The sequence below is a fragment of the Ptiloglossa arizonensis genome, chromosome 6, assembly GCF_051014685.1.
Source record: "Ptiloglossa arizonensis isolate GNS036 chromosome 6, iyPtiAriz1_principal, whole genome shotgun sequence".
Lineage (NCBI taxonomy): Eukaryota > Metazoa > Arthropoda > Insecta > Hymenoptera > Colletidae > Ptiloglossa > Ptiloglossa arizonensis.
The window spans coordinates 26,062,317-26,089,644 of NC_135053.1; the positions used below are offsets into that span (position 1 = coordinate 26,062,317).

The 27,328-nt window shown below is 36.6% G+C and overlaps 3 protein-coding genes across 5 annotated transcripts; 1 reads left to right on the forward strand and 2 right to left on the reverse strand.

Moving 5' to 3' along the window:
* Nucleotides 1-729: 729 nt before the first annotated feature.
* LOC143148690 (BTB/POZ domain-containing protein 10-like) lies at nucleotides 730-5,046 on the reverse strand. 2 transcript variants are annotated; one of them, XM_076315275.1, is made up of 7 exons: nucleotides 4,902-5,046; nucleotides 4,236-4,358; nucleotides 3,374-3,490; nucleotides 2,918-3,055; nucleotides 2,575-2,846; nucleotides 2,029-2,226; nucleotides 730-1,734 (listed from the first exon to the last, which is right to left on the reverse strand). In XM_076315275.1, exons 1-7 carry the CDS (start codon nucleotides 5,018-5,020, stop codon nucleotides 1,265-1,267), a joined length of 1,437 nt encoding a protein of 478 aa, XP_076171390.1. In that variant the 5' UTR covers nucleotides 5,021-5,046; the 3' UTR covers nucleotides 730-1,264. The 2 variants fall into 2 exon arrangements, with proteins under 2 accessions (XP_076171390.1, XP_076171391.1); XM_076315276.1 differs by lacking the exon at nucleotides 3,374-3,490.
* A 330-nt stretch (nucleotides 5,047-5,376) lies between these two features.
* Nucleotides 5,377-26,880, forward strand: LOC143148691 (nurim homolog). 2 transcript variants are annotated; one of them, XR_012992568.1, is made up of 4 exons: nucleotides 5,545-5,685; nucleotides 9,467-9,806; nucleotides 23,722-23,853; nucleotides 23,978-26,880. XR_012992568.1 is itself a non-coding variant. In XM_076315277.1 (3 exons), exons 1-3 carry the CDS (start codon nucleotides 5,553-5,555, stop codon nucleotides 6,532-6,534), a joined length of 738 nt encoding a protein of 245 aa, XP_076171392.1. In that variant the 5' UTR covers nucleotides 5,377-5,552; the 3' UTR covers nucleotides 6,535-7,326. The 2 variants fall into 2 exon arrangements, 1 of the variants encoding a protein (XP_076171392.1); XM_076315277.1 differs by lacking the exons at nucleotides 9,467-9,806; nucleotides 23,722-23,853; nucleotides 23,978-26,880 and adding exons at nucleotides 5,838-6,318; nucleotides 6,411-7,326 and having other exon boundaries at nucleotides 5,377-5,685.
* On the reverse strand, nucleotides 6,575-26,798 carry Dhc16f (Dynein heavy chain at 16F). Its single transcript, XM_076315280.1, has 61 exons — nucleotides 26,423-26,798; nucleotides 25,938-26,022; nucleotides 25,733-25,865; nucleotides 25,259-25,445; nucleotides 25,038-25,179; nucleotides 24,727-24,966; nucleotides 24,492-24,648; nucleotides 24,318-24,420; nucleotides 24,028-24,211; nucleotides 23,718-23,887; nucleotides 23,227-23,628; nucleotides 22,723-22,954; nucleotides 22,482-22,631; nucleotides 22,289-22,417; nucleotides 21,482-22,162; nucleotides 21,260-21,406; nucleotides 21,013-21,189; nucleotides 20,574-20,891; nucleotides 20,296-20,406; nucleotides 20,090-20,226; nucleotides 19,822-20,012; nucleotides 19,614-19,729; nucleotides 19,267-19,412; nucleotides 19,059-19,204; nucleotides 18,845-18,977; nucleotides 18,520-18,736; nucleotides 18,279-18,413; nucleotides 18,015-18,200; nucleotides 17,739-17,940; nucleotides 17,485-17,666; nucleotides 17,178-17,401; nucleotides 16,892-17,100; nucleotides 16,359-16,614; nucleotides 16,081-16,272; nucleotides 15,784-16,008; nucleotides 15,444-15,699; nucleotides 15,153-15,343; nucleotides 14,888-15,060; nucleotides 14,443-14,626; nucleotides 14,155-14,326; nucleotides 13,889-14,050; nucleotides 13,634-13,810; nucleotides 13,344-13,540; nucleotides 13,032-13,277; nucleotides 12,719-12,956; nucleotides 12,334-12,636; nucleotides 12,053-12,238; nucleotides 11,799-11,971; nucleotides 10,916-11,276; nucleotides 10,589-10,822; nucleotides 10,157-10,488; nucleotides 9,406-9,851; nucleotides 9,095-9,295; nucleotides 8,595-8,693; nucleotides 8,384-8,526; nucleotides 8,115-8,285; nucleotides 7,874-8,053; nucleotides 7,603-7,698; nucleotides 7,329-7,529; nucleotides 7,119-7,236; nucleotides 6,575-7,027 (listed from the first exon to the last, which is right to left on the reverse strand). The coding sequence occupies exons 1-61, from the start codon at nucleotides 26,584-26,586 to the stop codon at nucleotides 6,798-6,800; spliced, it is 12,279 nt and encodes a 4,092-aa protein (XP_076171395.1). The 5' UTR covers nucleotides 26,587-26,798; the 3' UTR covers nucleotides 6,575-6,797.
* Nucleotides 26,881-27,328: the final 448 nt, after the last annotated feature.

Sequence of the window (27,328 nt, forward strand, 5' to 3'; positions counted from 1 at the left end):
ATAAATTCACTTCGAATACGAGTAGCTTTTTTTCTTGTCCTGTTTTAGAATATAATTTGCATATTACTCAGTAGAAGTCTAAGATTAGTCGAGACTTGGAAAATTTTATTAAGTTATCACGGTAGTTGTAACCTTAAAAATGTTCGTTCTGTAAGATTGAATAGGACATATTGATACATTTTCTGAGACTGATGGATTCTTTACCGACTTCCATGGTTTAGTTGAATGTAGTACCTAAAATCACTATTCTTAAACGAAAATGTCGTTGCGAAACCACTGATATCGTAGGAGGTCGGTATTTCAGATCGTGTAACACCAATTCCTTTAAGATGAAACGTATTTTGTGTATCTCATTTATAATTATAATCTATTGATAGAATAGACAATCTGTTATAAAATTTAAACGACACTAATTAACTTTTCATCTGCATGACACTATTTACAAACTAATCGCAATGGAGAAGTATATATAATACGATTTCATACCCGACCCCTTGCGTCACGAATCCCCGTGTGATTAAGTGTGTAAAAAGATATAACGAATTAATTTAAATAAATTAGAATCTTTAACACGCACTTTTTTACCTTAAGTAATTGGATTTTAATTCTTTCGATTGATAAGTTCTTTCGACAGAAGGCCTTCTTAGGCCATTGATGTTAAAAATTAATATACGACAAAATGGGAAGAAAAATAAAAATAAAAAAAAAAAAAAAAAAAACAAGAAAAAATAGACTCGGAAATAGTATTCAACTTTATTAATCGTATAAAACAGGAAACTACTTTTCGCAAATACATACCGAATGAATCATTGTTTCGCATTTGACACGTAAGTATTATAAGAAATATTTAACGTTACATACAAAATTGAAAAAGTCGCAACGATTATTTTTATTCTAGTTTGAACGTCACGTACGAGGACTATCACAAGATACTAGATAAACATCCACAAGATGCAATAATTTCACGGTATTATCATTTCGACTGAGTCAAAATCAGGCTTGCCTAACTCACAAAGGATGACTCCTTGCCTTTATTCAGAACACCATTTACACGTAAGCAAATTCATGGATTATTGTATAGAAGTATGTAAAGCACGTTAAAGCTTCCTCTTTGGAAAATCAACTTTGGATTTTCTGTTTGATTATCCAATTTAAAACAAAACTGTGAGATAAGCGAGTCTGATTAACACTATAAATTGACGCATGAAGAAAGCGATGCGTAAATACTTGGTAGTTTGTTCAGCCTCAATTTCATAACGAACATTCATGGTAACTCGTCAGGCGGTATCGACCCGAGATCTTGATCAACTGGTAAACCTATACCGCCTTCGACATCGCCATCCGAACCAACTGCCAGTACAACTTCCGGCTGAGACACTGTTTCTGTTGCTTGCAAAAGACCAATTCCTATTGGGTTTCCACCGGCGTCTAGCACCGGGTCGGCAGTGGCTTCCGCGAGATTTGTTACAGATTTTGATTTCACGCATTGAAAGTCAACGTGTCGACTTTTTGCTTCTTCTTTCTCCCAAGACATATGGATGAAAGGCCTCTGTACGTAATTGTAAATAACCTCGGCACGTCCTCCTGCTCTCTTCTTAATTTTCTCCTTGTAGGTAGGATAGCCTTCGATACCTAAACGAATTTTTTTCAAACCCCGTTCCTTCATTACCTGCTTAGCTACGTCCCTATTTTCGATGTACTTGAAAAATCGGTACACTGCGGTACTGTTGACAGCTGAAGAATAAAAGAATATAAAGAAAAATATTAGTTGTTTCGAATACTTAGCGTTAATAGAATATAAAAACAATATACAGACTACACAAAAAACATAAATCTCACATTTGTAATTGAAGGAAATGACTACATCTAATATAGTCGCTATAGTATTGAAAAATGCGGTTGATGTAATTATCGAATTTTTATTTTATATAATCAATATACCGTGTATGAAGGTTATATATTTTTAACCTCGATATTACAAGAAAAGCAAAAGTAATACAAAAAAGATTACAGTTTGTGCACACTTACTTTGTGAATATTCTTCTCCCATTTGTGGAGGATATTCTTCATCCCATTCAACAATATCATCTTCCAATAAAACGACAATGTGACATTCACGGTCACCTCTACGTGCGCTGTTTACCATCAGTGGCAATATCAAATCCTCGAGGAACACTTCAAATTGGCAGCGTGCGCCTTCGTTAGATAACTCATGTAATAACCCTCCTATAATAAATTGTCTAATTTCTAGAGTTCCTGCCATTTATTTCAAGTCAAAGCAATATTTCTCAAATTACTGGTCTGACTCGAATTTTAAATTATCCCGGATATGTAAATATAATGGAAAAATTTCTACATTATACTGAATATGGAAAAGCGATGCCACTATCCATCATTTAATGTTTTTTAACAATGAAAATGTAAAAAATGATAGTATAGTTGCAATTGTGTCACTTACATGGCAATTTTCAATACATGAGACTGTACTATGATTTTTTTGAATTAGCTATATAGTGTTTACAAAAATGTTCGTCATGCAAAAGTATGTAGTAGTAGATTACAATTGTTACTTACTTAAATTTTGACATTTCACTGTATTAGCATCAAATGGAACAAGGAGATAGTCGCAAGCTTCTCGCAGTTCGTGAACTGCAACTGTTGACGGACAGTGAATTATTCCACCCTTGTAATAATCAAGGATAGCTCTAAATACCATAGCAGATATACCATCTGCAACTTCATATTCGCCACGTTCATTTGGTTGAGCATATTGAACACCAGAATTGAACATTCTACCTAACATTGTATTTGGATGTGCAGTGAATAGATCAGAATCGACAATAAATCTGAAAATCAATTCAATTTTTTAATTAATGTAATTGCGTTAGTGTTAAAAGTGATATTGGAGAATATTTACCTAGTATTGTCGACAATAAGGGTAATTCGTTCATCACTACCCTGTAGATTACTTATGCTAGTAATAGATCCAGATGATGGTAAATTATCTCTACTCTGACTTTGTTGATTTTTTCCAACACCGACACTAGAGCACAATCTGAAGAAAAATATGTTTTAAGTAACTACGAAAGACTATTTAGTAACAATATTCACAGAAAATAGAGAAATTACAGCTAATAAACACACAAAAGCAATGCACAGTGTTGAATGAATTTCTAGACAACACCTACCTCTCAGGTAATGATGTCTGGACTCTTGTTTTGACAATATAAAGAATAAAAGTAAGATACGCAGAAATATAAAATAATTAAATCCTTTATACTATGAAGTGTTAATATGAAGTGTTTATGTACCTTGACAAGAGGGTAAAACGAAAATCTTTGTTTGCAATCTGTTGTTCATTTGTAAATATTACCTGTTTTGTTGATTTACATTTGTGTTTTGTCTTCCAGAATTGAAGGAATGACAGTGCCTTTCATTGCTTCCGTCTCTTTGTACCAGACAAGATTTAGGTTTGGAAGAGCCACCACAACTACATGCAAAACAACGACATTACCTTTCTAATGATTGCATTCAACAAGCATCGTGTAATGTCTACTAACTCTAATAAGATTCAGTATAAAAATTGTTTCAAATTAAAAATGAAGTATATGTACATGAAGTTTTATTATGCAAATAATTCTCTTAAATATAATTTGGGTTTCAAATGATCAGTCTGAAATACATTTTCATTGTTCACTCTTTTGATGTTAATTAATTCCTTTAATAATACATAAATAAGTAAAAAAATATATAAAATTAAAAAACGTTACAGAAAGCTTATGCAACATGATTCGAAACAGAAATACAGTTGCATAATATGAAACAAAATTTCACAAAATCATATTGAATAATGTAAAATGCTAGATGAATTTCAAGTATAACATTCTTTGTTGTATTATTTTTGGACTAATTTAATATTACAATATACACGAGCAAAAATGATTTATTTTTAATTAAAAGATTAATTGGCATGCATATAACATACTATATGACAACAGCTTTAAATACATGCTACAATTTAAACATGTAATTACTGAAATGGAATATTTAAAGAAATAATAAATTACACATCAAATTATTGTGTTATTGCTTGTCTAAGATGTTTCCCATTTCAATGAGGTTGAAATTAAGCTGCTAATATAAAGTATCTATAAAAATGTTTTGTTACTTTTATATCTTGTTTTGTGTTCAACTTTATAGGCATTTACATGTTTTTAAATTTAAAAAGATTTTACCTCATTCTATTCTTATAAATACGATGTCGTCCACTGCTACCCATTTCTTTATCTGTTTCCGTGTCGCTACTGCTATCTTGTACATAATTTAAACGCTCAGCAGGGTTTGGCATCTTGGAACAACTTTAAAATACATTAAAAATAAAAAATAAAGTATTTGAGAATTAATTAAATATGTACAGTAAATTACATAGAAAGCATAAAGTTAGGGTTTGTTTGTATTATTGATAAATTTATTTTATTAAGTAACTAGTTCTGTACAACAAATCTCCTCATGTATTCTTCAATAAAGTGATTTTCAATTCAATTTTCTTTTCTACAGCTGTATATTACCAAGTTTACTAAATTTATTAATATTTAACCAACGTAACGATTAAAAATTAATTTGAACGCGCAGAAGTTTCGAGTACCTACAAAATTACTGTTATATATTTCTCGTTAATTGTTTTTAGAAATTGAAGAATATGTAAAAATATATAAAGCAAAAATATGCGCAGCATATTTCTGATAATAATATTTATACGAAAAGACATATTATCGTTGTGTACACTTTCAAATATACTTATCATGGTAAATAGTTAAACTGCAAAATTACTAAGTTAGGCTTATAGCTTTTACATTTTCTTTTAAATGCTTATGCATAATACATGCATTTCGAATACTTACAAATTAGATATCGACAAGTACCAGCCAAATTTCTTCAGAAGCCAGCTGGCTGACGTGCAAATTTCCAATCCACACGATTGAAAGTTAACCTGAACTCTCCTTTTGACGGAAAGTTGCATTCCAAACCGATGAAACGGATAATGCGAAACACTACACGGTCATAGATGACAATTCATTCCGACAGGCGTTGCCCGAACTATATATTGCAGTAACTTTCAAAGTTCACAATTGTATTATTATATAATTGAAATTATACAGAAATCGAAAACTCATTTGAAAGTCACAGAATTGTACAACAGAAAACAATAGGTGAGTAGTTTTATTAATTTAATTACACCACTTACGAATCGTATCATATCAAGTGCAGAAAACATTTTGAAATGATTTCAATTCGCGCCAGGACAATCTAGGGTCTCTTTTAATAGTTTTAACATAGGTTACGTATCTAGTTCATATGTATTTAATGATTTTTAAAGTTTCTGTAAATAGAGATTTCTAAACAAGTATAAAATTCTTTCGGAAGTATTGTTCATCAATCAATAGGTTATGATTATGTACAATTGTTGTCAATATTACGATTACAATCTTGGAATAATCATACACCGATTTAGTGACTAAGCGACTGTTTTCAAGTATTGTTTATTTACAAAAATGATTGTAAAATGTATCAACGTAGTGACGTGTGCTGCGTGCTTTTTATACACATTTTATATTCTGTGTAACTTGACGTACTTTCTGTCATGTCATAAGGAAAATCAGAAGACGATTATTCCATCAGAAAAAGGTAAACGGCTTTCATTATTAGGCATATCTTACGTTATGTCATATTAATACACGTTAATTCACAATTATCATTTTGTGGTACTTATTAATGAAAACTTTTTCAAGAAGTTGAGATACACAGAAATAGGTTGACCTCATAAATTTGTATTACAGATGAGAATTTTGATTCTGTGTTGTGGTTACTAATAATAAATATGTCCTTATTAAGTACATTCATATTGCAACATTCACTTATGGCCAAAGATTTTATGAAACATTTATTTTGTAAATTTCATATGGATTATATGGAGAGAAGTATTTATAATGTTGTCAGTGCAATGACTCTACATTTACTTCTTTATCAGTGGCAAACTATTTCATCAATTGCATTGTGGGAATTCAATACATCTTCCAATAATATTCTACGGTTCATATTCATTGCTTTTCATGTTCTGGCTTGGGCAATAATTTACAGTGGATGCTTAATGATGGATATATCAGAATTAACTGGACTCAAACAAGTATATTATAAATTTTCATATTTGCCAAGTCCTATGATCATGAAGTCTAAAGAATTGCTATGTTATTACTCGCATATGAGACACCCAAGTTTTACAGGTTTTCTAATTATATTATGGATACATCCCTATATGACGTAAGGCACATTTATTTTCATTTTAAAACACATTTTATTCTTTCTTTTATATAGCAATCACAATTAAATAGTTAATTTTTAATGTTTTATAGATTAGACAGAATATTGTTAGCTTCGATACTCACAGTTTATATGACCTGCATGTGGACCATCGATAAAGAGGATTATAATTATCACGCTAGTCTTGTGAGAAGAAAACAAAGAGAATTGTTTTAATTTCTATTTATATTTTTTGTTTCATTCTTTTAGCTTTGTGTTCATTATGTTTAAGTTATACATGTATTTGTAATATAATTTTTTTTATACGCTTTCCGTTGTAAAATATATATTAAATTATATATATATGTCTTAATGCATACAGACTGCAGTGGTACTCAATCCTATAATTATAAAATCTATACAGTTGTCAATTAATGTATCCAAACCATCTTTCATATATGCTGTAATAATATTATTGCATTAATTGAAATATGAAGAATCTAATTTATAATTTCAATCAGAAGGGCTGTTCCTTTCAAAATCCAATATGATTGTTTTTTTCTGGATGGAAGCAAAATTGCAACAACAAAATTTGTACTATGTCCTGTTGTAGATAATACACCTGCTCGTACAGTTGTTTTATACAGGGGGCAAACGTATCTTGAATCATCGTTTGGTAATTCTAATACTGGGTTTATATGTAAAACTGGAAGAGACGGATACATTTCACCTGAAAAACATTTCCTGAATAATTAAAATTATCTGTTTCTTTGAACAGTGCATTATTTCATAAAGTGTAGTTCACGAAATTAATAATTTACCTATGTTTGCATCTACTAAAATCATGGACTCAAAATCCCATCTACCAGCATCGATATGTAGTCCATGTATTAATACTCCATCGTCCGGCACCTGTAAATCTTTATACACTTCCAATACCTAAAGTGATTATTATTTTGTCACAAAATTTTAATTTGTATGTATTGTTAAAATAAACTACATTTTTAAGAATATTTTGCAGTTATTAAAACCTTTTGTTCAGATTTTTTATGTTCTGCTTCAATTTCTTCTTGATCAAGTACCACTTTGGTGGCAATAAAATTCAATTTCAAATGATCAATAGGAGTATTGTATTTTCTTGCATATGTTTGCAATATTCCAGTGAGAAATCCTTGTGGAAACGACAAACCAGAAATCCAAAAAGAAGTGGGTTTTACATGGATCAACCAAGTCTATAATATACAAAAATTGTGAAAATCTCCTATCATATTTGGTACACTTTTCTATTTTAAAATGCTTTTATACCTGAATGAAATCAATTCTAAGCTCTAAATTCCTTATCCAGCTTCCTAAAGTTTTCAATGACGGATAGATGTTCACATTATGCCACATTTGCGGTACCTAATTTATGTACGCATAATATTAAAATAGATATGTCTAACATGAATAGAAGTATTGATTTAAATTTGTACAAATATATGCAATTATTCTGTAAAAAAGTTCTTATTTCACGTTCCTATATTGTACTGAAAGCATCATTCAATGAGTTAACGGATACAAAAATTTATAGTAAAACCTGATTATTGATGAGTGCAGTAAAGACATTTTCTAATTCCTCCGACATAACGACAAAACCTTTGATGGCTCGTTGTAAATTTTCTATTGACGCGTGTATTATCTTTAGCAATGTATTATATCGGTCTACTTCATGAAGAAGGACAGTAGTCAGAGATGGAAGTCGTCTCATTGTGTCCCTCTGCAAAAATTTGGTAACTTTATCTATCCGATCGTTCTATAGAGTTACATTCTTTGCTTACAATTAAGTGATACGGATTACATCCCACGGGATCTATTTTTAACTGAATTCTATTCATGATCATATCTGCAACCTCATATGCTATATTCGAACTGGATTTGCCCTCCTCGGCAGCGGACTCCTTTGGTTGCACTTCCAAAATAGTGTTCACAACGAATTGAGCCTCTTTTAACTTGAATGATTACAATTATAAAAATTGTTTAGCTTTTAGCCAGTCCTTAAAGACGAGAATTTTAAATGTATTTTAGAAATATTACTCTGTTCAATTACTTGATAAGTAATATTCGCATTTTCGTGCATTCCAAAAATTTCGGGATCATCGATTATTGGAAAAGTTTCCACGAAATCTCTATACTCTTGCGGAGTATGGAGTACAGGACAGTAATACTTTCCAGACGGCGAATAAATATAATCTAAAGTAATTTTATGTCAATAGGTATTATCCATCGATAAAAATGGATTTCATTGAAAAATAACTTACCGATATCTAAAGTTTTAGGAGAGAAGAATATATCTAGAATAATTTTCATACATCTCAAGTCCCAACTGTCCGTAACTCTGCCTCCATAAGTGATTTCACCTAAAGCAAACGTAATCAAAATTCATTTATACGATTCATTATGTCATATATGTATACAGTCCGTGTATATGTATACGACGAAATGCATTAAATTATCGCTAAAAAATTCCTGTTATACTTTTACGATTCAACTGAATGTCTGAGAAAGAAATTGCTGGATGGAAGGGGACAATGATTTTTAAATGAGTGGACGATTTTACGATGTTTAAGCTGTAACAAGATAATCTTTCCGATTCAAGTGTCGGAAAAATACGATCTTGCAAAAAATGATTTTCTGATTGTAATAACTACCTTATTCCTTCCTTGGACATTTCGTGTCGTCAAAAGCAACAAAGATTTTTTTGGATATTTTATTGACTTCTGTATAATATGCGTTATCTAAAAAAAAAAAAATCAAAAACCTGTCGTGTATAATAACGCGTTCCAAGGTATGTGCTCGTGCACGCAGAACAATTTTAAATTCAATAAACAACACTCTCGATCGCTATCGGTAAATTCGTAGAGTATATTCCACCCCAGAGGTCCAAACTTTTTTCGTTCCTGGATAATTGCATGAAAGAAGCAAACACCGAATATCATTCTGCGCCAGCTTTCTCCCAAAACTATATATCGAGAAAAGAGATTTTTTAAAATTAATTAACGATTCTTTAACGCCGGTGGCATTGCCTTTCGATGAGATTCTTTGATCAAATTTTGTGATCTTTGTCCTTACAATGATATTGAAAATAGTCGTCATCCAAATCGTACAATGCCCTCTTAATGTTGGCTTTTAGACCTTTCGGCGGCTCGTTGGTAACTTTCACCGAATTCTGAAGGACGGAAACCGGAAAGGCGGCGCTCGGCATCGAACTCAGAAACAGTCGAAAATCAGCATGTATCACTTCTCCCGATTGTTCGCTGATCTCCAGCACGATCTGCTCCAATTTTACCATCCACGAGGTGGCCAAGTGACAATTCTGCAGGAACACCCACCTACCTTCTATGGTTCCCGCCCGTATGTGACCTTCGGCAATGGAACCTTGACCTTGTCCTAAGGAAATCGAATCGTATCTATCGGCGAAACCCATCTCGCTCGCAAATCTTTGGAAACCGCTGAAAGGGTCAGATCCAGTTGTGAGTATGAACACCAATGGTATTTTATTTGACGTATCTGCGAATCTGCGAATAGAATTGTTGTTTCATTCACAATTTGATATTAGTTGCTTATGTTACTCCGTTAAATTCTCGAACAATTTATTTTTAGGTTGTAAATAAAGCGACAAGGGAAAATCCTCAATCCGGGAATCCTTCGCGAATAATTTGATTTCATCTCCTTAGAGCGAATTGGCGTAACATAAAGTAACGTATCACTTACCAAGATGTGTCCTCAATGTATTCCAAAAGTTTCAGAAAATTTGCAAAATTTGCAATTTTAAGTATTTTCCCCTGCAAATGCAAGGAATTATTTCAATTCTGTTACGTACAATAGTTGCAACGCTGCCATAGGCGATTCCACGAATTTCGGTCCGAGATTCTTCGTCACGTAAGCTGTAATTGCAAATATCAACTGATCCTCCTTCAGAGCTTTCAGCAGCATTAACTTCTCTATATCGGTTAACAATTTGTCCCAGTCGTGTGTTGCATTTGTTGTATTCGTAGGAATTATATTGATTACTTCTTGAAAATATCCCAGAGTCAGTGTAATTTTTTTAAATATATCTTGCAAAATGTTCTTAAAGCTTTTGAATATCTGACTTAAATAGTTCACCGAAGTCCACACTTGAGTCGTTAAGGTCGGATAATCCGGTGTATCTTCCTGTATAGACAATACAACGCACGGATGTTGAAAATATTCGCTTCGATTTAACGAAACTGTTGTTATTAACAACGATTCTTGTTTCGGTGTTACAACTTACAACTTTAATACTTCTAGCGCCTCGTAGTATAAAATTCCATTGCGCCTGAGCGATGGTCCCGTCGTTCGTGTATATTGCAATGTTCAGCATAAAGCTGAAAATCAATTTGTGTTTCTCGAACAAGCCTCGTGAAACGTTCGTGTATATGGCTAATGTTATCTCAGCGAGCAAGGTTTGCAAACGTCGTTTTAAATCGTCATCTACCTCGGTTGTTTCGATTACTGTATTAAATATCTGGACAGACAGAAAGTAATTAAGAGTAGAGAATGTAATTGTTCGCTAATACGAAAATTGACATGTTTTTTAAAACATGTTAGAATTATTCACCTGATTGAAGTACTTTAACGAAAATTGATACATAAAATCTATATTCGCGAGACTCGCGACAACGAAGTATAGAACAGATCCACGATTTGCAACCGTTCGATATTTTTCACGCGTTTCCGATATCTTTTTTTCGGTCGCTTCGCTCTCGATCAATCTCGTTGCGATGATCGCGGATGTTTCTTTGCTATCGTTTAAGGTTTCTATGAGATCCTCGTTATCCAGAATATCGTCACCCGCACTGTACAACAACGTCAATATTTTGTCCTCGATGCTCTGCAATTGGCTTTTGTCGGAGTTGATTTTCATTATCAAATCGTTTCTCATTGTTTCAAGGTCTGGTCTTTCAAGCCGTACAACGTCCCTATAGAAAATTAGAAAAAGATACGTGTTTTCAAATTTGTGTATTATATTTATACATTTAATTTTGTTCAACTTTCGTCGTGTAAGATTCAATTATGTTCTCAGAAAATATTCGTGAAACGATCGAACAACACTCGAAAGTTTAATATCTCTTTCTTTGTCTCGGCATTTGGGATCGCATCGAGGCAATGGATGAAATTTATCGAAATAAATCACAGTTAAAATATACAAAGTCAGGAAACTTTATCAAATTTACAGTCGATTAACACGGTTTTAATCACGACTTTAAGGATCGATCCTAATATTTTCATGAATATTTTCACGAGTATGAGTCTGCGTTAGGTCTGAATATTTCGATAAATTCGTTTTTATACAATTCAAGTAAAAATGTATAAACCTCTGAAGAATCATTTCATTCTCCGGATTTCATTGCATACAATTTTACTACGGCTAGTTTCATAAATACCTCGCCAGTGAAACGTTAACGTGAGACCTTTATGACAATTGTACGTAACGCACTTACGCCAGTAATTGATCCTCAAGACCTCCCATGGTTACAGTGAAATTCACTATTGTCACTTTGATACAGATTTCCGGCAAGTAATGAGGATTTGCGATTTTCGTCGTGATATACAATTTAAAATTATTATCGTATTCGACATCCGTATCGCCAAATCGTATTAACAGTCTACCTCCCTAAATAACGTCAATGTAATTCAAATAACGGTCATCTTAATCGCATAATTTAACTTCTCTCTTGTTGATAAGATTACGTACCAGTATAAAAATTTGCTTCAGCAAGACGGGTTCTAAACTTGGATCTAGCACTTCTCCTACTTCTTGAAGCAACACAGGTGTTCCGAGTCTTATGGAATTCTCTAATATCCTCATAAAACTTTCATCGGTCAGTTTGCATACTTTAAGATTATTGTCTTGCTCCATGTTTCGTATCCACCTGTTCGCCTGTACAAATGTAGAATGTAATTTAAAAAATAAACCGATCCTATTCGATCGTGTCTCGATCGATCCGATACATGGGAAGATAATGCAACGATCACCTGTTCTTGGGGATCGATCATCAATGGCCAACGACTAGTTTGCGTTACGAAGATAGCATTCTCCGTGCTGATTTTGTCTCTCGGTAAACCGTAAGTGTTCCAAAGACGAATTTCATAAGCATCGGCTAAAATCGAGATAAGATTATAATTCTCTGTAGTCTTTATATCGTAGTCCTTGCAACTGGATAACCAAATTTGTAGTAGTTCCTCTCTGTACTCGTTGGTAAATGCACCCAGATAGGCAAGCGCACCGGCAGCGATCAGTGTGTCCCCGGTAACATTGATCATTTGCTGGTCGAATTCCTGAAAGTTCGAACGAAAGGGAAGTTTGAAAAATCTATCCAATCGATGATTGACAACTTTAAATGAAACTTTAACGGTTTACGCGTGTCATTTCCTCCCATCGAATTCGCTCGTCCACCAATGCGGACGTCAGTCGCCCGGACCTGTTCAACCTCGCTTCCACCAGCTCCATTTCGGATTCTAACTTGTTTAAATTTTTCACGGCCTCGTCGTATTGCTTCTGAAGCTTTTGAATTTTACTTTCCAACGTGGCGAGCTCTTCCTGTTTGAGGGCAAGCACTTCTTCCATCGCTCGCAGTTCTGCCTCGGCTAGCTTTAATCTACGGAGACTCACTTTAGTAACACGCTTGTCGCAAACCGTTTCATTTTTCCCACGAAAGTTTCCCACAATTCACCTCTGACGTTTCGGTTCCACGATTCTGTAAATTTTGGCATATCCGTCCATCGCTCTTACCCAAATGCATAGCGATTTGCACGCTTTGCTTTGCTTAGCCACCAGATCCGGCCGAAATTCCGGGTGTTTAATGTACTCTTGCAGTTTGCTCAGAAGCTTGTTCGATATATCGTCCTTGGGATAAGTGATCAAGCGGTCGAGGAAACGTATGTCGCCGAGAACCAGCTTGGCGCTTGGCCAATCCGTTCTGGCAAAGAGATTCGCGGATAACACGAGATTTTTTAGGTTTAATTAACGATTCGATGAAACACACTTTTCACCCAGCAGCGTGTTTACCGCCTCCATGACGAAACGCACCAAGTGAGGTGGTTGGTTGAAGACACGAACCTCGTTGATGTCGTTTTTATTTAAAGCCTGCAACGCCTTTTGAGCTTCCAGCAAGGCTGGAATTACCGCTTCCAAGTCTAGTCTGGCGTCGGCTTCTAACACCGCCGTTTCGTCAGCTTTCAACTAACAAAAAGAAAAATACCGCAACTTCACCAGATCTCTTGTCATTGGTTCTTTTGTACGTTAATTTCTTTCTTTTTCGCTCGTCGATCATACTTTAGCCGTTGCTTCTTCGGCGGTCACTAGATGTTTTGCTTTGTCGCACTCAGATTGTTGCTTCATGAGCATTTTCATCAGTTTCGTTACCTCTTCCGTGCTTGTTTTTAACTTCGGGGCAAGAACGACCAAGTGTTCTTTCATTATACCGATCATCTCGTTGGTCTCGACAAGTTTCTACACAGATGGCACAGATATTGAATGGAAAATGATCGTTGATGGTAAATACATTATTCTTCCAGAAAAATCACTTACGTTGAGACCATTTGAAATTTTACTTTTCAACGATTCTATTGCTTTGTTTCTCTTCTCTAAAGTGATTCGAAATAACTTCAAAAGCTCCAAGTAACTGCTCGGCGTGGTGTAGTACCTTCGGCGCATTTCTACGTAGAATCGCACCGTTACCTCTTCCACGGTCTGAAAATTTTTGTATAATTTTCGTTAAAAATTAGTATCGCCCGTACCATGGTTCTTAAACGATCGATTTTCATCGGTCTGATTGTTCCGTGAAGTAAGTATACTTCGTGAATTAAGACACAAATGGAGCTAAGGATAGCAAGCTTCTCCGAATCGTTCGGTACAATTGCGGTCAATGTGTTTTCTGCTACCGAAAGGAGGGCATCCTTTGGCCATTTGGTAAACCAATCGATCGTGCAGCAATTTACCAATGACGGAAACATGCGACATCGGTATCTGCACAAGACGGTAATTACGTATTTACGAGTATATAACCAAGTACTATAAATTAGTATTATTATCATTATTTTTTTTTTTTTTTATTATTATACGCGAAGAATAATGAAATTGACCTGAAGTTATCGCCTATAGGGCTCATACAGATCATCAGGTGAAGTCGATTCCTGACTCTTCCGATGAAGAACTGATAAATTCCATCTCTGTTCGTTTCATTGATTCCTGCTGCTTTCGCCGCGGATCTAGTAGCTATGATAACCTTTTCGAGCTCGTCTGCTTCGTACAAATTTGGGACTTCGCCTAAAATGTACGGTAGATTCACGTTACTATCGAGAATTAAAACTGACTAGTAAAGCGATGTTTACCGTGGACTCCACGCCTCGAAATAATTATAAAAATCTTTGGACAATCAAAAATTGTAGTCGAGATATAAACAGTTAGCGATTTCTCTTTTTAAACCGTGCATAAAGAAAGAGGTGACCTTGGTCGGCCAATCTGTTGCATCTCGAGTACAATTAAAGAAGACGATAATTTTATTTGGCCAAATAATAATGGTTTCACCTGTGTTAAGAGTATTGTTGATATCTTCCAAAAACTCCTCGAGCACAATTTGCGTATCCGCGAATAAAAACGTTGTATGCTCAGCATTAGTGCCTGGTGCGAAGTAAAAACGTCGGAGATCTTCGTGCCAAGAATTTTTATCGTATGTCCGTGTAACCTCTATCTGATAACACCTTCGAGCATTCATCGGTTCAATTAAGCATTCGTAAATTATCTCAACGTCTTATAAATAAATTGCGCAATTACGTCGTAAGCTGTTACGGACCTGTAACCGTTCAGATGAGACGCTAATTTCGTCAGACTTTGCTTTCCCATTCCACCGACACCGACCAGAAGACCATTTCCTCTTTCGGATCGAAGAATTCTCGCCAGTCTGCAAACGTGTTCTATGGCGTCCATGAAAAAGATAATTTTCATGTCTTTCCCGATGGAGTACCGATAATCTTCCAAATAATCCTGCGTTATCGATTTACGAAAATATAGAAGGTACCGCGAACAAGAAATCTAACGTTTATTTAATTGTACGTAATTCTTTGCGCAATTGTAAACGACAGACCTCCAAAATTCCCATAACTTTTTCAATATCCGTAAGTTCCTCGTAAATTCTCTGTTCTCTTGCTGCCCCGAAAGTCATGAAATCGCCGAATAGAAGCACCGGTGGTTTTTCAATGATTTCTTCATCCGGAAGGCGCACCACCTCCGTAGCAAACGTACTGGCGCAAATGTTATTTAACAGCTTGTAGAAGTAACTCTTGTCCTCCAAATTTATCAGTCGATCGTGAAACACGCGAAGGCATTCGTGGTAGAAGAGCCTGAAACAACACGAGCGATTCTAATCTCGTTATGGCCAACGTTACAGTATCTCTCGTCAACGCTTGTGCACGTTTTGTACACACCTGTACATTTCCAGAGGTTCCCTAGCAACCGTGGCATCCACTTGCATAATCCCCTGCACGCATTTCGATAAATCGCGCAGATTGAAAACGTAATGACTCTTTTCCGGAGTGGGTAGAAGGTCTGTCGCGATTCTTCGGTAGACGTCTACCGCCGCGTTCACTATTTTGTCTCCTACTTGCTTCACCGAATCCACGAAATCGTCCAAGAACCCGTTTAAAATTGCCCTACGAATTCGTTTTATCGAGAGAGCGAGCATTTTTTTTAACACTGTGATTTCTTTTTTCTCGAGAATTTACTTGAAGATTCCTTTTAGAGATAATTCAGTGGGCGTTGGAATAAGCAGTATCGCAAAGTGTCTGACAAATCTTGGCGTCAAAGGATTCCTACCACCTCCTGGGAATGCACACGCCGCGGTGAATACAACATCCTTCACGTCGTTCCAGTATAATTTCTCCAGATCGTACATTCCGTGGAAATCTATCAGCTGGCTGCGTAGTTCCCAATACCACGTAGAAACATTTACGTACTCGAAGCAGAGAATATACCGTTTAAGCGATTACGATTGACTCGGTACCGTAAAAGTTCGATGGGTGGTTGGGACTTGTACAAATCCAATTTAGGCATATTAACATCATCGACGAACACGCATACTCGTTTTCCTATGGGAGCACCCAAAACGGTTCTTTTCCTCCTTTCCAATTTTAATTCTAGAATCTCTTGAGTCCGGCTGCTACTCGTTTGAGCGGAGAAAATTAAAGTGATCGGCACCCAAAGCTGAGTTTCTTCCAAGGTGTTTAACACCACCCGCGTTATCACCGATTTTCCAACTCCTATAAACGACGATAGATATTTCGAGTTACGGTGGTACGTTGTACGTTGCACACGCACGATGGTAGAATGCAGATCCTTCTTGGAATGCACGGAACATTGGATGTAGATATTCGATACTTTCAAAGAGTATTCATACTTAATATTTTATCACTTTCAACAAGGATCTGTCTTTTATCATCCTGCAAAAGCACGTTAAAATCGGAGGGGGACAGATCGAGTTCTTCCTCTGTTAGTGTTAATATTGAACAGGAAAGAGTTACACAAAATAATACTAACCAGTGTCACCGGTGAAAAGTACCGGTTTGTTGCTCTCCACCAACTTCTTCATCATATAACCAAATCGTACAGTGTCGACTGTTGGGACGAGAACATCGAAAAGTGACATTTCTCTGTTGTATTCGAATTCTGGCATAATCTCCGTCCAAACGTCTAATCGACGATTCGGAACGTTCACGTACACATCCCATAAACTTGTCGGTGGTAAGCTAAGAAACGAACACAGCCGTTCAGTGTGTTTATTTAATTTCTGGAAGGAAGAAACGGATCATTGTTGAAATTTTACAATGCATCTTCGTTGTCTTTGAACTGCTTTCGCACGAAAGCATCGAATTCTTTCCGAGAGGAATCGACGACGTTGCCACCGACTGACCAAAGATAAGCAAACACGAATAATTGAATCAAAAAGGTTTTAATCCGCGCCTTGTCGATAGTTCTCTCTATGGCTCCCGGCTCGTTCAAGAAACTCCCTAATATTGCACAAGTCGTATTTGCTTTGCCGATGTCGACCTATGAAATGTTAATCGAACGGTGACTATGAAACATTTCTGATTTTTCTACTCTTTAAACAACGAGAAAGAGAATCGATCAACCTGAGAAATTGGACAAACGCAATTTCTTCTGCAAAAGACTAGTCCGTCCTCGAAATATTTGTCAAAAAGCTCGATGATTATCTCTCTATGTTCCTCTTTGACGGTTTCTTCGGGAAGAGTCGTTATCCACGTTTTCACGTACGGCATCCACTTCAGCTCTTCAGAATCCACGTATACCATTCCTTGCAGAGAGAAGAAATTGTAGATAGAGCGGAAGCGTATCGAATAAATTTTAAGAGTGTTTTTTTTTGTACCGCAACGACTGACGGTAGCGGGTGACGCCTGAGAAAGATCCGTGACTTCGAAAAGCATACGCATGTACGGGGTAAATTTAATTCTCTCGGAATTGGCCAGGCACAACATTTTGTTATCGTCTAAGACGGTGTTCAAATTTTCGATCCATACAGCGTCAACAGGCCCGTCGCAAACGATCCATTGATGATCCTCCGTCTCAGACTGGACATTTTTTTTTTTTGAAGTGGTGTTGAGATGATTCAAATTAAGAATTTGCATTTTGCTTTACTACTAACGGCACAAGCGTGACGAACGATGGATCCAATCAGTCCATCCTTCCATTCGTTGGTCATTGTGTCCACTTTTCCGTATAGCACACCCATCGTAATTGCTTTTGGATTAATTGTGTACAAGTGTACCGGCTGATACATCTTCGCAACTACACCCATTTCATGGAGTTTGTTATACGTATTTACAAGGGTCTAAACAAAAAAAATACTCTCTTGTAATAAAAAAGAGTATTAGTATCTCTGTAAGAAAAATAACAGCACTCGACTTACCCAAAGAACCGTGGTTTTTCCACCACCAGTGGGTCCAACTAACATCACTCCGTGTCTCACCTGCAAACACTCGTGTAGCTGAATAGCTTTCTTCAATGTACAATATTCCGGTTGCAGATTGGCTTCTTTGAGCACCTGCAAAAGATGCGTATCGATGCATAGAAACTGTCCCACGGTTCTAACTTAAACGTTCTTAAATTAGTTATGGAATAATGTTTAATAAAATTAAACCATCGATTACCATTATAGCAGTTTTTTCCAAAATGCCGTAGCTCTCCTCGGGGATTGCAATGCCTGGAAATAGATCCCCTACAATACCCTCAAAGAGTTCAACGTCTTCGCGCAAAAACTTGGGTATATTGCTCTCGCGTAGAGCCCTGATCAAAACAACGTCCTCCGATTTGTCGGGATTACTTCGTTTGAGGTTGCCTGCCATCATCAGCACGCTCTTCACAGCCCTATACAAAAGCAATAAAAATATTTAAGTAAACAACCCTGACGATTTTGACGACAAGAAATCACAAGAGCTTTTGTGCAGCGAACAAGATCAACGGATAGGGAGAAACCTCATTCCAAAATCGTAATGATCTTGTTGAGAAAGTTGTTCACTGCAGAGAGTATACATCAGAGTCATTTTTTGCGATAAAGGCTTCGACGTCTCGAATCCTTCCGAATATAATGTGACTTCGGCGATGAGCTCTGCGAAAGGAAACCATTCGTTTCAACGTGTTACTTGAAGCACGTCCAAGAAAAAAAAACAATTTTTTTGATAAAACGTACTGTAATCAGGAACCATCATAGAAAACGGACGGAACAGTGCTTTTAAATTGTCTGGCAATTCAGTACGACCGGCATAACCGGGATTCATAGTGACGAAAGTTGCGCAGGACATTACGAGTTTTATTGTTCGTCCTTCGAACATGAACCTGTCGAGGGAAGAAGATCGTGTTTAGATCCGAACGTAATCGTCGGAGTTGTGACAACGTACTCTTTGGCTCTTGCGAGTTTGGCGTGTCTGATTGTAATCAATTGTTGAGCTATCACGGAAAGTACTTCGATATCTATCCTGTTGAATTCGTCGAAGCAACACCAGGCACCGGAAGTTGCCAGGCCGGAGAAGAACCTGCCCATCATCTGCGAGGAAAGAGAGATTCCTTAATTTTGTTCCCGGTTGAAATAATTTGTCAGTCGGTTGTCTAGGAATCTACGATTGTATACAAATTTTGATAAAGTATCGCGATGGGTTTGTTTTCTCGTAACGCTGTTTTGCTCGCTGTCCTACATATTATATTGGTCGACACGAAACAATCAAGATTATTGTCGTTGTTGGCATACTCTATAATCAAGTCCTTCCGAACAATTGAATACCACGCACTGAACGGCATTCGCTTTGGCCAGATCTTTCGTTGTTTCCGTTTTACCGGTTCCAGCTGGACCCGCTGGAGCACCACCTATCGAACAATTTCAAGCAGCGACGATCGCTGTTACAGTTCATCTTTGAAAAAAATAAAGCGTCCTTTGTACGCGGTGCTGGTTCTTTTACCTAGATCCAATTGAAGCGCACCCATAAGACACAAGTAACATCTGTCGGTAAGGGGCGTTATAACGAGTCTCTTCTGAGCACCGAGGTATTCGTATCCGTAAAGATATTCGGAGTTGCTCATACGTGACAAGCAATTGTCAATTTCGTCGTCCCAATAATAGCGCAACACTTTCGTCCAATTGAAACTCGTGCTGAAGAACAAGGATAAATGAGTTTAAGAAAGAGAATGTGAAAACTTCTCTCCAGAAAAGAAGAGATAACTTCTGACCTGGTTGTTACTTGATTTTCGATCAAAGTTGTGACAATATCTCTGGCGTGAACATCGATCGTTATCACATTAATTATAACATCGCGTATCAATTGTGATAATTCTCCCCTCACCATTCCTGCTAATTCAGCCAAATTCTATAAAACGAATCGAAGAAGAACAGAGATTGTTAACGAAGATAGCGAAATAATAATGATCTACCGAACCGTGAAACACTTTTGCTCGAACGCTTTCATCAACTTGAGTACATTGCCGTCAGATTCCAAGATGAGATGGATATTTCGAGTCCAAAATATTTGGAATACGGTGAGGATTATCTGGAAAGGATGAGAGTAGAGGTTTGTGACGTAATCATTTCGAATACGTCGCTATATTTTTAGTAAGAAATTTCTTTCAATTTACGAATATTTATTATAAACACTAGTTTATCGGTCACAAAAAATGATAAATAAATGCATCTTGTCTTTAAGAAAGTGTTTTTAACCTGTGAGGGATGCATAGAGAGAAATTCTTTCCGTCCTATCGCCGCCAAATCTTTAATTCCTTGTTTCATTCTCCCCTTCAAGGTCTTGAACATTGCATCTTCGACTCGGCTCAACCAGTCCTCCATATTACCCCTAGCTCTCAAACCTTTTCCAAGAGGAACTCTCTCGCCTTCTGGCGAAATCATCGCCACTATGTCGGTGGTCAACACAGCATCTTCTTCGTTCCCGGTCTCGCTCTCCTTTATCGCGAATTCCAATCTGTGTATCGCGTCGAAGCATTTCTGAAGGTGTCTTTGCACAGCGTGAGGATTTTTCGTCTATATTTTGTAACAAGCGGTGTATTAGAATGGCCTGGCTCTTTCATTTGGAATGTGTCTCTCGCGTATGTTTCCGAAAAGACGTTTTTAGCCTTGGATATTCCTCAGTTGATCGATATACCTGAGCCAAGATTTCCAGAAGCTCGTCGTTGGACAAGAAGAAGAATCGCGGGAAGGCTATACGTTTCGTCTCGAGATAAGACTCCAAGCACTTCATGACTTCGTCCAATCTGCTGTTGTTCTCCTCGAGCAGTTCCAGCAAACCCGGTTGAGTGCAAGCAACCATTGCCAACGGCACCTAAAAATCATTCACATGGTAGTTACGTTCAATCGAAGAAATACTTTGATTAAGTAACTTTATCGAGCACCTTGTAAGTTCGTCTCATGAGATCCTTCCAAAACTTGTCAACCTCGAGAAACAGCTTAGCCTCCATCGGGAGTTGTCGCTGAATGTCCGGCGCTGAAAAAATCGCCTCGAGGTATAGCCACTGTAGCTGCAATTGCTGCCACGCTTCCTAGAAAGTAGGAACGCGCGAAGTAGTCACTTGGTATTTTCGAAAAGATCACAACGGTTAGAGGAAGATGCGTACTAAAGTTTCACTGAACAAATCGAGCTTTTCGATCCATTCCTCGACTTGAGGTTGAATGGGACCCACGTGTCGAGACGCGATCATAGTTTGCAGATTGATATTACTTTCGTCCATCATTGTCTGAATATCTTCTAAACTACCTATAACGAAGACGTCCTTTCCTTCTTTATGAGGTATCACAATAAATTCCATGTCCTTCCACGCGTCAACGACTCTCTGCAGCATATGTTCCAAATTGGCCTCGGAACTAGCTGCTACGGCGATCTCCATCAACTCGTTCGGCTTCAGGAAAGCGCCAAGATTCATCAACTGATCCCATGTCTTTTTCTCATCGGGACGGAAGGTGTAGTTCAATATGGCTTCGATCTTCTCCCAATGTCTGTCCTTCAAGTCTGGGTTCCTCAAGTACCCCAGGATTGGTAATTTGTTCCTTATCAATTCAACGTTCTCCTTCAAGTTGGGCACGATGTTGTTTGGCGGCAAACCTCTCTCCAATTGAATAATATTTTTCATCGTGTGCATCGTGAACAAGGTGATGTCCTCGACGTCCAAGGTGTCAAAATCGGCGTAATTCCATGCGTGGATCGCGTTTTCCCATTCGGTTAGACTCTTCCACAATAAGGTACGCAACCTTAGTTCGTTCGTTACTTGGTCCAGGATATCGAATCTCGTCGGTTCAAGCTGCCTCGAAACGGTACAATTTTAGATAAAGAAAACTCCTTTCGCTTAACCTATTCACCTCGAACTATCTTACATCGATCTCGCTCGGTGTTATACTACGAAGCTTCGACAAATAATCCAACTAACCCTGAATGACTTTTGATGAGCACGATAGGTTTCCGCAATCGCTGCGCAGGCAGCTATTCGATCACCGAGTTCCTGTAATGTGTTCCAACAAGCATCGACGTTACTTTCGTAGTCCAATAGCCAAGGTTGCTGCAAGAAAATGAACAAAGATTGCAACAAAACTCTTTCTCAGATAATCCTGATTACAATTTACCATAATTTCATCGTGAATCTCCGATATTTTTTCGTTCAACGCTGTGATATCCTTCTGAAGCTGAGCATTGAATCTACTTATCAGTTTTGGTCTCTCCTCCAGCCTATTTTCCACTGCTAATCGTAGACTGGTAAAATGTGTCCCGATGCCCTGCACGATAAGCGCACTTTAATAAAAAAAACTCTGATTTTTGTGGAATGAGAAAAAATAGAAAAAAAAATTTGACAAGTTATATCGTTACTAAGTAGTTTGCCATGTCCATCGACGGTATGGGAAAAGCAAACTCTTCCATCGTATCGTATAATTCTTTCACGTAATCCAATTGAGCTTCCATTTCGTCCACGTTTTGCTGCGTTTCGTCAACGAACGTTATATATGCCGCGTATTCTTCCGTCGTCACGGGATCAATTTCGAGATAATTAATAGCGTCGATCGCTTCCGTTAATAAAGCGTCTACTCTTCTTTTCCCTAGTCTAATGAAACGTGAACGTGACTTACATAGAAAGGAATTTAAAAAATGATTACGGACTGTAGAAATGATTGCAACGAGGAGTTCCATAACAATATTCAGACGATATAAAATTGAAAAATGATACGGTAAAACAACAGAGAGTTAAAAGAAAGCGAATGAAAATGATAAGCGACAATGGAATCTAGTTACGACTTAAAAAGTTCTATCGTTAATCGGCATTGGAAAGATTACAATACACGCAACTATGGAACTTCCTGCTTTTTACGAGCTTACCCAGGCATAACAGCTTCGATTACTCCTATCTTCCCTCTAGGAGCGACATCAGCAACGGCCTTGAATCGCTCGAGTTGAATGAAAAAGATACCCAACGACTGCGAATCGATCACTCTACTAATTAGATCCACTTCCTCTTTGTAACGAATGCTCCATTGACGGAACAATTTGCAATCTCGATTGTCACGGATGATATTTTCATCGAATGTCGTGGCTTCGAAAAAGGATTGTCGAATTCTCTCGAAGCGGCGCCAATAACGTTTCGCTGCGTCGAAATTCTTTTCGAGCAGCGCGTCCACCTGAATTTTCAAATTCTTCGAGATCGGATCTTGCTTTAAAATCTCCTGAATCTCCGGAGGATGGCCACAAATGCGATCTTCTATTTTATGATTGATCATAGGCCTCGAATAAATGCGTACAACATCACGTATAAACGTTAAGAAATTATTTCATAAAGTGTATCTAACGAAAATATACAATTTCCTCCATACCTAGTGAAAGAATGGAAGAAAGGATCGGAGAGAAGAGGTTTGATGGCAAATGTATTCTCTTCCCACATGATTTGGATGGTTTTTATTACGAAACGGAAAATAGCTTCAGCTGGATCCATGACAATCTCCGCAGAAGGTAAAATTAGTAAATCCACTACGAAGTATGGTAACTAAAATTGATAACATTACTAAAATGTATAACATTCTTTAAAAATATGATCTTTTTAAGCACGTATACGTACGTTTCTTTTTTATTTTAGATTACTATATCGGAGCAGAAAGGATTAATGTGAATCATAATCAAATTTACCTGGATACAATGTGATGCTGGTCGATTTTCTTCCAAAATAAGATCGATTTTATCATTATTTATTAAATCATCGTCCGGCAAAGATTCCGTATGAATCTTCAATACCTCCATAAATTCCGTGTAAGCGTTTAACAGAAGACCGTGCATCATGTTCGTTTGAATGTAATCGACCAGATGAATAAAGCTGGACAATAAAATTTTTTTTTTTAATAATACCTTTGCACAACAAATAAAGCAATGCGAGTAAAATAAAATAGAAATTCGATATATCTTGTCAGAAAGCTACGTACCATGAAAGTCTGTAACATTTTTCTCTTTTTCGTGCCTGCTCGATGTAACTCATTTTGAGAACACCGTCTTTTGGCATTTTGAACTTAACAGCACCGAACTCACCTACAAAATTATGAAACAGAAAAAAGTGCAAGAGTTTCGACGAAACTTGTTGCATAAATATTAGGCGTTACCAAGTTTCCCATAAGCAGTTTGTTCTATCGTTATATTGGAATCGTCCGGTGTGTATCCACTTCGCAGTAATGCACCCAGGCAGGCGTTGTTAACAATATTTGACGCTAATCTTCTGAACTCGTCCAACTTGCTTCTCATTAGTTCCAACTTGGCAAACTGTAAAAACCGATTTCCAAGATAGCGTCGCATCTACTTAAAAACATATTTTCGTCTCTTAGAACACGGTAGATTCACCTGTTTCTCAACAAAATAAAAGAGTAACATCTTTTCCATCGTGGTATTATCGAAGAAGCTCGAATCGAGAAAGATCGAGTACATTGATTTAATTTCCAACAAAGCCTTACTGAGGATCGGGTCCGATATGAAAAGATTCTCTTCCAAATAATTTCTGGTCTCCATCAACTTCCTGCAAGAGATTGATTTTCTCCAAACGTAGAAAGCTTTCCACTTCCGAAACGCGATGAAAGTTTGTATCTGAAATCGCAGGAAGCAGAAGGGATAGGGATCGAAGTAAATCTGAAAACTTACGAGCATAACTTTCGTACCTTCAATAATTTTAAATAAAAAACGTATTCCCTTTCCCATTGTTCAATTGGGGTAAAACTCATTTCATCGGGGCTGTATTGAGTCACTCCGCTAGCACTGATCGTCATGTAAGTATTGCCTACGCTTGCATAAGGGACAACCCTGAAAAAAGTAATTAGTGAGGTAACTGAGTAACATGTGGACTTTGATGGAATTCGAAGAATCGGAACGTTGTATTCACTTCAGGGCGTAAGGGGTGAAATACTTTGAAGATCGTTCCACCGTGTAGACCATATAAAAGAATCCAATTTTCGGATCGTCTCGCAATCGCTGAATCAGCTCCAATTGATCGACCAACGGAAATACGTTTTTCTCTGGCGTTTGTTTTTCAATACCGGCCGGGATTCTATCCCATGATTGTACATGTACTACTCATAATATGAAGAAACAATGTAAGTATCTAATGACTTTATTTTTCTGAGTTCGATTTACAATGACTGCCAATAGCCTTATCGGTGCTATCTTATTCTTTCACCGAATTAATCCACCTTCTTCGAACACCTCGACACCTCCCTCCCTTCCCTCTTTCTCGAAAAGAAATAACAAATGTATTTATTAAATCGAGACCGAGCAACGAAGTAATAAATAAATATAGAAAGCTTTCGATAAAGTCATTGATAAAAATGCAGAACTACAAAAGTACAAAAAATGTTACTTGTCGATTGTTTTACTTCTCGAAGAGTAGTTTCTTTTCCTGATACTTTATCCACCTTCTCCGTTACCATCGGTAGAGTGCTCGGTTTGCATATTTCTCTTCGAATTTTTTCTTGCTGAGCGCCAAATCCGGTCTACGAAAGCAGATTTGTTTAGATTTCCCTCGGATAAAAATAGATCGAAAGAAATGTAAAAATCGTCTTCACCAGTGGTTCAGGAATTTCCGACTTGTGGTCGATTTTCTCGAGTAACTTCTTGTGCGGTATAAAAAAGGGTATCTCGTCTCTCCCTCTGTACGAACATTTATATATATATATGTTTGAATTATTCTACACCTTTAAGAGTAGAATTGAGTTGGAATTAATTATCTTTTAATTATTTTTGATAATCGAAATAATCATCACGCAATTTATCATCTTTGTCATGAAATCATAATCATGGACAGTATTTGTAAATATGTAATAATTAATTACTGATATGGTGTTGAATTAATCGAAAACAAAAGTGTGAAGATGAACCTTTCGTGAGTAACAGTCAAGGATTTTTAATTACGTCCGATACGTATTAATTCGATTAAATCTTGTTTGGAGTAAACAAATAAGTAAAAATTTTAATTGCGAATACATATCAAACAAAAATAAATTTAATACAAGCTAGGGAGAATTTGTACCAAAAATGAATTTATGGTTACTTTTTATAACTGCGAGGAGGTTTTCGGCACAATCTGGATGTCAAATTATTCGAAGAAACTGCATCGTGCATATTATACGACTTCAAACTAATCTCCGATTCTTTAGATCCAGAAATTTGTTTCAAATTTGTCTCGCTTATTTGATGCTTTTTATCTTTATCCATTTTCTCACTTTTCACAGATAATCATACGCTTGATTATGCACATCGAATCGTTCGCCTTCGTGTCGTATACCAACAGATTATGTATCGATTAAACAATTGAAACTCCATTTTTTAACGATAATAAACAGTTTTAACTCACTTACTCTGTTTAGTACATACATACGAGGCCCTAAGAAATATCTTCCTTTTTTTTAATTTAGCGCGTGAGAAAACAGAATTATATTTATATATCAATGTAGTATAAATACAATGTGTATAATTATCTATGTATATCGAGGACAAGTTTTACTTACAATTAAAAATTATCGTGTTTTCAAATACAGTAATAGTTGACATTGGTGTCAATAAAGATCGTTGTATTTATTACAAGTATCTCTTGATGCGAACAAATAAATGGAAGATTATTTCTATTTTCTGTTATCAAACGAGATAAAAACAATATTGATTCATTGCTTTTCAAATAATTCTTACGAATTTGTTATCGATTTGATCGAATCGAACATGTGATTGTTTATTTTGTTATTTTACTCTCCGAAACGTATTATGGACACTTATCATATATAAATATTTACTAGCAATAAGTATTGTATATTATCATAATAATCTAATAAAAATGTTCATTTTGTGAGTCATTTACACGATACATTTCATTGTACCATCATATTGCACAGAAGCTTTCACTGCAGCACGTGGTGTGTCAAACTGTTCAAAACGTTCAATCGTGTAGCAAGCGAATCGCGCT

Excerpts from the sequence above, each read along its gene's own strand:
- LOC143148690 (XM_076315275.1), bottom strand. The coding sequence starts at position 5,020 with ATGCAACTTTCCGTCAAAAGGAGAGTTCAGGTTAACTTTCAATCGTGT. Across the intron at positions 4,359-4,901 it reads TACTTGTCGATATCTAATTT|TTGTTCCAAGATGCCAAACC; the intron begins GTAAGTATTCGA and ends TGTATTTTAAAG. Across the intron at positions 3,491-4,235 it reads ATTTATAAGAATAGAATGAG|TTGTGGTGGCTCTTCCAAAC; the intron begins GTAAAATCTTTT and ends TTTTGCATGTAG.
- Dhc16f (XM_076315280.1), bottom strand. The coding sequence starts at position 26,586 with ATGGATAAAGATAAAAAGCATCAAATAAGCGAGACAAATTTGAAACAA. Across the intron at positions 24,967-25,037 it reads TTTATTTAAAATTATTGAAG|ATACAAACTTTCATCGCGTT; the intron begins GTACGAAAGTTA and ends CTGCGATTTCAG. Across the intron at positions 13,811-13,888 it reads AAATTTCAAATGGTCTCAAC|AAACTTGTCGAGACCAACGA; the intron begins GTAAGTGATTTT and ends CCATCTGTGTAG.
- LOC143148691 (XM_076315277.1), top strand. The coding sequence starts at position 5,553 with ATGATTGTAAAATGTATCAACGTAGTGACGTGTGCTGCGTGCTTTTTA. Across the intron at positions 5,686-5,837 it reads GATTATTCCATCAGAAAAAG|ATGAGAATTTTGATTCTGTG; the intron begins GTAAACGGCTTT and ends TTTGTATTACAG. Across the intron at positions 6,319-6,410 it reads TGGATACATCCCTATATGAC|ATTAGACAGAATATTGTTAG; the intron begins GTAAGGCACATT and ends AATGTTTTATAG.